This window comes from Taurulus bubalis, assembly GCF_910589615.1.
Source record: "Taurulus bubalis genome assembly, chromosome: 15".
NCBI classification, from domain to species: domain Eukaryota; kingdom Metazoa; phylum Chordata; class Actinopteri; order Perciformes; family Cottidae; genus Taurulus; species Taurulus bubalis.
Genome location: NC_136603.1, coordinates 7,476,245 through 7,488,371, shown reverse-complemented (window position 1 = coordinate 7,488,371; position 12,127 = coordinate 7,476,245). Strand labels below are relative to the sequence as shown.

Sequence of the window (12,127 nt, the reverse complement as noted above, 5' to 3'; positions counted from 1 at the left end):
GCTTGTATACTGAACTCCGGCCTTGCCCACTGAGGTTTAGTTCAATCAGCAAGATTATTTCTGCTTCGGAGTAATGTTTGTACAACTAAAACTCTCTTCACAGCATTCTAGACTAAACAATACTTTTGGGAATAGAACTGTAAAAATGCAATTAAAATGGTGTCCTTGCTTCAATGACACATTCCGGTGTTGCTAGCTACAATGTTACTGGTGTGAAGATATATACTTGCAAATCTTTTATTCCTGAGATGTGCAAAGGAAAAGGAGGCGTGGATGTGTGCTAGGGGCTTCACAAAGAATCCAATAACACCTCTCTTTTTAAATCGGAATGTTTGTGTTTGTATACAAAATTTGATTTATGATGAAGCTTTACAATTCTGATCGGCTCCCACATGGAATTGTGTATTCTTTTCCTGCGATAATGTAAGATTAAAACTGCAACTGCCATCAATCTTGGAGTGAAATAGAGAAGCAAGTAATCAAAACGAGGTCCATAAATCTGAATGTGACAAGCAACAGCATGGGTGTGTGTAACTATTGTATTTCAAGAGCGCTCTCATCAAATACATTATTCAATAACAGAGTAGCTGATGGTTTGAATTCAGAACGTGATACTACATGGGCGAAACGGTTGTGTCTGTATGGGATTACTCCTGAGGTGAACTCATGCACAGCTGAATGAAGGGAGAACACGCTTGTTTCACTCAGCATCAGCACAGATAGAAACAGACAGGACTCATCGCCCTGATGTCTCTTTAGATTTGAAACTGATTGAATTTGACCTGACAGAACTCTATATCAACACCTATTACTAGTCTTCAGACTACCTCTCCCTTTTCTCGACAATAACACGAGAACCTTAACATTCTGTAGTTTGACTTTTATGAACTTTCCTCCCCAGTTTATTTGATCCAGGATGTGCATATTGCATTAATAATGGATACTTCAAACTATTTTTCCTTAAGGGTACCGACACTCCATGAACACGGTCAAGATTCAAATTAAGAATCAAAGATGTGAAGAGTTATGCCCAGCGATAAACCTGAATTACTGCACACACAGTACGGCAGCCACACACCATCACTAAAAACAAACATTAAAAAGCTAGGTTCTGTTACCTGTGCTGTGACAGCTGTCTCCGTCTGGGTCGAGCGTCCATCCTGGATAACAGGAGCACTTCACCGTGGTCTTGTACTGCTCACACACCTGGCTGCACTTCAGGTGACTGCTGCAGTAGTCCACCACTTCACATGTCTTGTTACTGGAGTCCAGGTGGAGCCCAGGGGGACAAAAACACACAACCCCTTTTCCTGGTGCCACGGTGCACTGGTGACTGCAGCCGCCTCTGGCTACTAGACACATATCTGGGGTGGAGAAAGGACAAACTTTCTTAGAGAAATGTGCAGACATTGGAGGAGAGGCTGGGATTTGAAAGAGCATTTGAAAAACAATGTGTGTGTGTGTGTGTGTGTGTGTGTGTGTGTGTGTGTGTGTGTGTGTGTGTGTGTGTGTGTGTGTGTGTGTGTGTTTTGAAAGGTAGTAGTATTTTAATCCGTAGTTTACAGACGATATTGCCAATAATTGCACGCAATATCTACGTTTTTATGTTGGACATTTTATAAGGATGACATAACTTTGACTCAGAGCAAGAGATCATGAGCCAAAGACAAAAATAATGAAGAATCCTTCATTAAGCAGATTTTCTAAGGTTTCACCTGGGGCTGAAAGGTTTGTATTTCCATCCCTTCTTCAAATACACTACAGAAAAAATGACTATTTGTGCACTGTTCCTTTCAAAAGTGATCTAAAGACAGACAATATTTTACTTTATGTTCTATTATCTTGGTTTCTGTAAGCCGCTGCCAGGTCAAGCCGGTATATTGGTGGAAATTAAACTGGTCCAGCATCTTTTTTTTCCCACCGGGAGGAGGTGTTGGAGTATGTGGTATGTGAGTCCTGTTGAGCCGGTTCAAATCAATCAGACTCTCAAGGTCTCTCTGAACACATAATTGTCGGTGAGGAGGCAGAAGCCCTCTTTTCAGCTTCGATAACACAGGCACTCAAAGGTCCTGGAGGGCCCACCCCCTCCGAGGCTTGGTTAGTGACGCTGTAGAAAATGAACCTTCATGTTTACACTGCTCCCTTTAAGAGATTAGATGGCTGGGGTTATTCACATGAGATCAGTTTATCCTCTCTTTAGGCTGCTGGACAAACTCTTTCACATTTGCCGTCAAATGAGAAGCCAGAGTAATATTCATGTTCTGTTCCTTTCACAGACAATACACCGATTCATGGCCAGGCGTTACGCTGCTTCATGTGAAGGAGGCAGCAGGGCGCCTCTGGAAGATGTTCTTCACCATCCCATGGTATAACATCAGATGAAACATTTAAGTTAGAGTTAGCATGAGTCCTGTGACGTGCCTCAGCAGGTAACGTGTCCTGAACCTCTTTAATGAAAATGAGAGGATGTGAAAGTGCTTCAACTTTTCCAATTATTTTTTCTGCAACTCTGCAAGGCTGATAAAAAAGTAAATTGTGAGGAATAAAGAGCTATATTTGAAAAGAGAAGAGGAATGTGTTGCAGTTTTCATTTGCAATGTAAATGTGGTTTTGTTAATTTGTGACTGTTTTTTTTGCTTTATTTTCTCAAAAAACAAACAAAGAAATGCCAATCAAAGAGCCTCAAAACTCAGTGGGAGCATTGCAACATCCAAAATGCCTAAAAGTCTCCGGGAGTCATTATTTCTGACAGTTTCTGTTGGTCTCTTCACTTTAAAGGGATTCTTCACCCAAAATACATCTTTTGAGTATCAAACACTGACCCCCTGTAGGCTTGAAGCGTGGCTATAAAAAGCTCCTCGGGAAGAACAGAAGCTATGGTCAGCATGAATTCTGTTGGTAACTTAAAGTAAGAAAATCAATATTATTTTCAGAAACTTCTCAAATCGTACTTGTCAGTCTGCCACCCTCCTCGGAGGTCAGCAGTTCAGGGAGAAGCAGTATATATTCAGCCAAAGTTGTGACTGTTTGGGACAGACTGACCATATAGATGCACAGGATGATGTGGTTATGTCTATTTGTCTACTGTGTGGCTGGTTACCATTAAACTATTTCATTGACAAATAACTGACAACTACTATAGAAACATTGTATGATCTTTCAAACGCCCAAGGAGTGTTTGATAATCTGTCCATATATGTCCAATCCTAGTTAGTGAGGCCAAAACACCGGGACGTTCTGTATGGGCTACCTTACTTCGGCGGCTGTCACTATGACCCAGACCCAAGTTAGGGCTGGAAATTGATTGATTGGTGGATGGAAAGCAGCAGGTCCATTTTATTTTATTTTTTTGGGGCTTTGTGGGGAAGAATGTGACTAGCCTGCACAGAGCCCTGCTCTCAACCTCATCAAACACCTTTGGGATAAATTGGAACAGCAGGTCAGTGCCCAATCTCGTGGATCTTGTGGAAAGCTTTCCCAGACGAGTAGCAGCTATTACGACAGCATATCAATGTCAATAGTGGTGGAATGAGATTTTCTGCAGTCGAATGTTCTGATTCTCTACTCTACTTCATTTTCAGCATCTTGCAGGAGGAGAAAACAAAAAAAAGACTTGACATGCAGAGACAAAACCAACATACCGCAGATGGGTCCTTCATCCGAGCGGTCTGCACAGTCCACTTTGCCATTGCAGATCTTATCAGGTGTGAGGCAGAGAGAGGTGTCGTTGGCACAAGGGTACTTGGGTGGCTTACAGACAGCGGACTCACAGGACTCTTCATCCGATCGGTCCTCGCAGTCGATGTCCCCATCACACACCCAGCTCTTTGTGATACACTTGCCTGTAGAGAATGAATTGTGAAGTTGTGAATTTTTTTTTAACTTAAAAACCATAACATCTGTCCCAGACGAATGATGCAGGATTTACTCACTGTACTCAAATGCAAGCTGAATTTAGCTGTCATGCATCGGGATCCGTTTTATACCACACATCAACCAACATTGTCAAATGACTAACAACTCCAAGTTTCACTGCAGTTCAGATGATGTAATCTCATTTGAGTTAGTATTGAATATAAAATGGGCTTCCCAAAAAAAGTTCCCCATCTTACAACTGAAATCTAACTGGTGCTTTCAGTGCTTCCAATGAAGGTCCAAGCGTTTTCTTTCCCCAGGGGGCCTCAGTCAACAACAAACTATTTCTCAGCTCTGTGCTAAATGTTCAACTTGATGAAATAAAACCACACAAGATCAATATTCTTTACGCTGATACCTACAGTATAATTTGTAATTCCCTCATTGAGGTTAGGAAGAGGTAGCTGGAATCACTGAGGGAGCTGAGGAAGAAAATAATACATACAGTGGGACATATCATTTTTGCATGCCTCCAGGTAAAGCCTGGATAGCAGCATATTCAAAGTTATATCTTTTTCCATCAATGCTCCATCATAGGGTTTGGGGTTTTTACTGGTTTATGCTTGGTGCCGAATCAATGCAAAGCGACATCGCAGGCTGAAGCAACTGCTGTGGGTTTGTGGATTTAGTGAGAGATCAAGCGTGTCTGTTTAGCTTCAGATCACTTCTTAGCTCCAGTTGTCCGCACAAAAATAGTCAGATGACACTTTTGATTTCGCTCTTCATTTTCTAAATGCTTAATATGATGCCAGTGCAGATGCATGTGAAAATTAAAGTGTATGTGTTATTCAAGTACACAAGCTTTTCATGCGTAAAATATGGATGACACTTGTGGCAAAGAAATGTTCCCTTCTAACTGTCATCAAAATAGGAGTGTTTGTGGTAATGCACATGGACAGGGAAGTTAATCATTTGTACAACTGAATGAACCAGTGTTGATTCAAGCAATTTCACCTTGAATGACAAGGGAAATCTCACAATTTCAATTTGAGGAGTTTTATAAGTGCATGTATTTGTAGAAAACAAAGGAGAGGACAAGAATATGGCTGAAAAAGGGGAGGTAAAACAAATATCTAATTCAGGGAGTGGAAAGCATAAAAGGGAGGGAGTACTTCGGAGTGTGTTTATTTAATATAACCATTGCTTATTACTTTGAGTAGGAAATGCATTTTTTATATTCTTTCCGAATATAGAGAGCTTCAAATATTTTTAAGTTGTAGCCTTTAATGCAATAGAAAGGCAGCTTATCAACAGATTTCCTGCAGAGATGATGATGAGGATTAGTAAATGTGTGGTCGTTGTGGTTGTTTGTTGTGCATTATTAAGGTTTTTATACTGATAAAGATATTCATATTTATTGGCATAGTCTGCATGTTTTTTGTTTTGTTTTACAGTACCAGGCTTTAATTGAGATCAAGCCTGTATAGGCTTCACCACTCACTAGACCACTCACCAGAAGACTACTCTGAAGTATGCATGCATGTGCTTTGATCACCAGTACGTGCATCTTTGAAATATTTAAAGAATGTCAATGTCAGATCATCAATCAAAACACTTACTTCTGTGGAGTCAACCTTTTTTCTCGTCATACTGTACACAGTTTAGAGCACTTCTCTCAACCATCGCAACCATATTCAAAGTGTTACACAGGGACATGGGGAAGACATACCCAACTCAAACCACTACTGATAGCCATGGGCTGGAGACACTGACTATTCTCCCATCCATTTGGCCTGAGACGGAGGTCCTGACTGAGCCTGTGAACACTGATGATCTCAGTGACTCTGAGAAGGACATTGCCAGATGGAACAGTGAAGATATAATTGAGGGCTTGGTACGTGCGCTGCTTCTCCAAGTTCTGACATCCAGCCTACTGTCCCATTTGCCTGAGAAAGGCGGAAACCTCTGAACTCTCCCAAATCGGTCAAAAATGTCTCATTTGGGCTTAAACTGCCCAATAGAACAATGTTAATACCTTTTTTTACAAGAGCAACTTCTCTAAATAATCTCTTTTTGATAAAGAATACTTCTCAATTCCAATTCACAAGGGGAGAGATTGGATCGTCCATTAATGTCAAATTTTCAACTGGAGAAATATCAACTATTGTACTCTTACTGTCTGTTCAGCTTTTTTTGGTTTAACTTTTCTTTTTAGTTTTTTTCCATCTTTAACAGATTTGTGTGGGTGGCTGAACCAAGTTTGTTCAGTGGTATTGTTGCATTGAGCGGTGTTTGTGAATTATCTTGCACATGTTGAAATGCATCCATCCCCAAAGGTAGAATGATCGAGGAAAAGCATCCATATCCACAGCATTCAAACTCGCCATAGGTCTTAAATGAGTCTCTCACATCTTGGTTTTATCTGAGAAGTTAAGAAAGAAAGAAAGAAATACAGCTTGTCCTTTCTTTAATCCATCAGAACTGTTGGCCCCTTTCAGAAAGCCTTTTGCATAATACTGGAGAGGGCACTCTGTTCTTCAGAGGAGGACAGGATGAACTGCACCAGTGCACAGGGGTGTGACACTGCAGAATTACAGTGAATAATAATTGTGTGGTCTAACCAACCTTTCACCACGCAGCATTGCCTCCATTCTTGATAATACTGTCAAGGGATGAGCTGAAAGCTGCGGAGCTAAAGACAGAGAGCAACTGAATCTCTCTCTGACCTTCTCTTTTCAGCTGTGGAAAAGAAAGTGGATGCTGGGTTTGGGTACATGGGGAGTTTATACAGGCCTTTTAAATGGTGTGTCCTAATTGGTTGAACAAGTACATGTAAACTTCACTTCACTGCTCCAAAGGGGAAGAATGGTTAAGCCTCTTGAGCCTGTCAGAGAGTGAAGCCTTTATGAAAAGGAAGAGAGTCATTTGGCAGCTTAATTCATAACTGATAGAAACAAGAAAAAAATCATGAAACGACTGAGATATTTTCCTTCGCTTTTAAGAGTCGACCAAAAGACTGGCGTGAAAATGTTGAGGAGATATTGTTCAATAAAGCTTAGTAAAGTCTTTCGGCTGTGTTCAAACTCCAGAACGTCATGCGTCATTTAGAAGTGAAACTTGATGATTTTTTTATGATGCAACTCACACACAAAAGAACTGTCCATATAATCCATGTGTCTTCACGTATGTTCTATACCACAACTCTCTATAGTCCACAGCTAAATCAGATGATTTGGCCTTCTCTCTGTTGCTGTGTGTTACTTTCCTTCATGCTCAGATTAGTTCAGCCAGGATGCCATGCGCTGCTAAAACCATAACATCTGTCCCAGACGAATGATGCAAGATTTACTCACTGAACTCAAATGCAAACTGAATTTAGTTTCCATGCCTCGGGATCTCTTTTATACCACACATCAACCAACATTGTCAAATGACTAATTAAATGTAAAAAATTAACACTACAGCAGAGTTTGCATGTGTCAGACTTCATTTAAAAGCCATGCACTATTTCTTGACTAAAATACGGTGACAAGTCACAGAAACAAGCACCACTGTCATCATCTATTCAGATACAAATAGCTGCTGTTATACATCTTTCACTTCTGACCTCGGTGTGCTGTTTGGCAGTGCACTGTATTCACTACCTGTATCTTTGCAGGTAAACTTGGCCTTGGGGTCGCACATCCTTTTGGTGCCCTCGCAGTCTTTCTCGTCGGTCCCATCCTCACAGTCCTTGTCTCCATCACACCTCCAGCGTTCTGGGATGCAGGTTCCATCTGTGACACAGTGAAATTCCTCTCCACTGCACTCGATCACAGATGGAAGCACTGAAACAAAAGTAATTCAATTACTGTTTCACAGCTCTACAGCACATTGTTACAAGCAAAAGGCACCACATTGAACTAGTATTTCACAAGACATCTTCTACTGTTTAAAAATATTTATCTTTGCAAGCAGAGCACTTGGCAGCAATGGCAGGTCAGTAAGTTTCTAAAAGGGAAGTTATTTCACTTCCAGCATTTGAAATATTAATATCGATTGGGAGAAGCTGAAGATGTTTTGGATTATATATTACCAAAGTAATTTATGGTGTAATGTCTAGGCAACTGTTCAATGTGAAGACCAATATCTGTTTGAAATCCTGCATGGCTTCCAAAAAGGCAATCACCAGGGAATGGTGCAAAGAGGATCCTCATACTTTTAGATACTGTCTGGACACTGCAAAGGAGATATGAGAAATGGGAAGACTCACATGTACTGAGAATTCAATCATGTAAGAGCTCTGATAAGACCCTTTACAGACTTACCACTCGGGCCAATGAATAGAGTCAGGGACATCTTGTGTTGTATAATGCTGCCAGTGTTCATGTTTGTTATGTCGTTACTAAATAAAAACCAATAGAACTAAAGTTTAAAAAAAGATAAATAATACTTTTCAAGATTTTCATTTAAATAAACGTCCATCTGAGGGCGACTGATATAACACAATGGGGATTGAGTCTATGGTTCACTGATGATCCCCTTTGCATATGAAGTATTAAAGTCTTACGTCAGTGTCTATAGTGACATTCCCAGGTAAAATCACAAGGGCGCTCTATGGGAAGTGAGATCTAAAAACATGCATGTAACTACCATTTATCACCATAAGTGATACATAGTAATTACAGGCATGTTTAGAGAACAAAATAGAGTTATTTTAGATTGTAACTTTAAAATGTATGCCTGTAAGATGTGTCTGTCTTGTTTAATGACTGGTCACTATTTCGTTCACCACCTTGGGTTTATTACAAAAAAGGAAGCGATAGCGCTCCACCATTATGTCATATATATTGTAGGTATTGGAGTTACTCGACATATCATCTGATGAGAGTTCATTCTCAAACTAAATGGCAGTGTATACATAACATGTTTTAATAATGGATTAATATTGTATATTGTAATCGTATAAAGACGTTCTAAACCGAATAACACCAAGAGAACTACAGTACAATCTAATACACGTGATACATTCTGACATTTTCAGCTGATCATAATTAACAGCAATATGCATTCATTGTGCATTCAGTATAGATGATTTGGTTGATACTTAAAAGTCAAACCCCAAAAAAACAGTTCCTCAACAGCTGAGGCAAAGCTAAGACGGATTCAATCCCCCGGGGTAAAAGCAGAAGCAGACACGGGGGAGTGGAGAAGCCTGCAGTTCTCATCAGGAAACAGTTTGATGAATAGTCTACACATTCTAGTGACAAGCAAGTGAGCTGTGAGTTTCTAGGAGCTTGCATGAGCTTTCTGAGGTAATTAGATTAAATGATTCAACTCCTGATGGTAAAATTCCCCAGAACAGAGACTAGATAAGATTAGTCACATGTGAGTGTGAAAACAAAGTTATTGGACTCAAGCTGATTAACTGCTAAACTTGTAATTACAACACCTAAATTAAAACATGATTTGAATTGTAAATTCAATAATTAGCTGACCAAAACAGATATAAAAACAGCTCCACTCAAAAAGTGGCTCCCAGACAATTTTGCTGCGAGGCAAGATCTTTCAAGAAGTAAAAAAAATGCAAATCCCCGCGATGGCTCAATCTATAATGAATTTATAATAAAACATTGTCTTCATACTTGAATAATAACAATGGTCATCTTGTGTTATGTTAGGATGAGTTAGTCTACCTGCTTTCCATCCGACCTGACACTTCTAAGCATTTAGAAAGGAAATGCAGGCATTCTTACGGGCTGATCCACCTCTGCAGGTCGTGTTCTCATCACTGAAGTCTCCACAGTCATTGTCGCCATCACAGGCCCAGTGGTCGGGGATACAGCGCCCACTGGTGCACTGGAACTGGGTGTTGGCGCAGGAGTGGATGCAGCCCGCTTCATCGCTGCCGTCTCCGCAGTCGTCCTCTAAGCACATGCACAAACAGACAAGTTATTTCACGAACAAGCTTTGCATTCTATGGTGAGCATCTTCAAAAGCTTCTTCTCCTCACCTGAATCACAGTGCCACGTCACACTGATGCATCGGCCGTTGGAACAGCTGAACTGGGTGAGGGGCTCGCAGGTGGGGAAGGCTGAGAAGATTTGAGTGAAGGTACACATTAAGTACAATGCCAACCAAGGTAAACCAGCACATCTGCAACCAGTCAATGTTTGTCCTGAATCTTTGTCCTAAAACACACACTATGCCCATGTGAGTAATAGTTATATTGTATTGAGAAAAGTCTCCAGATTATTTAATTTTGATTATTAAATGAAGTATCCCTAACACTGTTACAAAAAGGTAGAAGATTCATTATGTGGGGGAGATTGTTGAGAGTAATCTGTAAGCATTTTAAGCAGGGATGAGAAGAGATGCAAATGCTCTTTTAGCAAGACAATGTGATCCTTTCAGGTAACGGTCACCCTTATTGAAAACAGCTGAGAAATGCAGATAGTTCTCTCACCACAAACCTTAGATTACGGCGGATGAATACGATTTCTAAACCAGCATGGAGAAATAAAAAATAACAAGATTTAGGGTCTACAGCCGTGCTTGTGACTCTGCGAGGCTGTGTTTTCTGTCGGCACAGCAGTGCTTAATGTCTGTACTAAATTTCATGGCAATCCACGCAATAGTTGTTGAGACATTTCACGTAAAGACTAAAAAATACTTTCTGCCACGGGAAAAATCTGAGAATCAGCAGTCATTGGAGTTCATCACCAGGGAACCATGAATGTCTGTAGCACACTTTGTGCCAAGTAGCTGTGGAGCTATTTCACAGAACAAGACTGTGACCTGCTTGTGACCTGCTTGTGCTAAATCTTTTCAGAGTAGATGTTATATGTGGCCCTGGATGGAAGAGGAAAATAGCAGTTGAGAATAATCTGAAATTCCTCTTTTGATTAATGCTTTGTACTAAAGGGAGCCTTGCACAGCCATGTTTTATTTACAACAAGTTTGTTTCTGCTCTCTTGATCAATCACCAAAGCTATGTAAAACATGCTTGGCCCTGCAAAAAATGAAGAAAAGAAGAAGAAAAAAATCATCTCACTATGTTGGGTTGAACAAAGAGCTGCAATAGTCCCATCATGATGGTTGCGTCAACATTGTGTATAAGTAGAGGATATAGACTCTCAAACTATGAACTGAGTGCATATTGGGAGTTCAAGGCAGAGAGGGAAAGAGAAACAATGCATCTGAAAATGCTCGTCTGGAGGATGTGAATATTATTAATAAACCTTGTTGACATTATAATCACCGTGCAGTGACAGACACTTTTTTAAACTTCAGTAATCGTTTATGTCCACCTACAATTCTACTCCCTATATATAAAAACTTCTCTTGAAAATAAAAGTTAGTGAAAGCAAATCCAATGCAGTAGCTGATCCAACATCCTTCACTGCAGTCAAGGAGATTTATTGAACTAAATTGCTCTATGTTATGGCATCAATATCCTCTGCCAGTGCTGCTGCATGTATAGTGTTTTATGTCATAGCTTATATTTTGTGGACTGGCGACATTGTCAGGACTGACATCCTTATTCCAGATACCCTTCTCTTGTAACCAATTTTGAGATACTGTATATACAGTACTTTTCAAATATTCTTACAGGATGTCTGAAAACTATATTGACTTCAATATGAAATGCAAGTCTACATTTGAATTGATTTGTTGGCATCTGCTTCTGCTGCCTGGAATACCTAAAGGCACTGTCGAGAAGACACTCTGTATCTTTATCAGACAAGTGTCTTCTATATTTCCCACAAATGTGTTAGGTCTCACTGACAGCGCATGACTGGTTGGAATTTAACATTCATTAAAAATGAAGCATGAACATCCATAAATAATGAAGGTTTCAAGTAAACACTGTGCCTGGCAAAAAAAATGGAACACCGGCATCCATAAATAATGACGGCTTCAAGTGAACAGAGAGCCCAATATGAGACACTGTGTGACAACTACTAAACTACTGACAAACAAAATCCAAATTAGCATCAATCTCTAAAGCGGCCACCACTGAGCTTCAGGTGTTCCAAAACCCACAGTAGTTCCACTGGAGCTAAGTGAGCTGCCAGAGCTGCACAGGAGAGTGCCTATGGAGATGTGATGCCTGAGGAAGCTCAGACAACAGTAAGGAAGAGAATATGTTTTTTTTCTGCACAGCTTGATTATGATTGAATGAAGCCAAGCATGAACTTTAATTACTGCTTACACCCTGGCTGTTTGTGACTGTGTATTGAATCAGTTTAAGACACACAAAGGGAGGCTGAGGCGATACATCATAGTGGCA

The 12,127-nt window shown here is 40.3% G+C and overlaps 1 protein-coding gene across 1 annotated transcript in view; it reads right to left on the bottom strand.

Moving 5' to 3' along the window:
• Positions 1-12,127, bottom strand: part of lrp1bb (low density lipoprotein receptor-related protein 1Bb) — a gene marked incomplete at both ends in the record, with an annotated part of 233,942 nt that overhangs the window by 93,750 nt on the left and 128,065 nt on the right. The window contains 5 exons of the mRNA XM_079230683.1: positions 1,119-1,364; positions 3,642-3,842; positions 7,500-7,682; positions 9,591-9,761; positions 9,848-9,928. Coding sequence (XP_079086809.1) covers positions 1,119-1,364; positions 3,642-3,842; positions 7,500-7,682; positions 9,591-9,761; positions 9,848-9,928 — 882 coding nt within the window. The remainder of the gene's footprint in view (positions 1-1,118; positions 1,365-3,641; positions 3,843-7,499; positions 7,683-9,590; positions 9,762-9,847; positions 9,929-12,127) is intronic.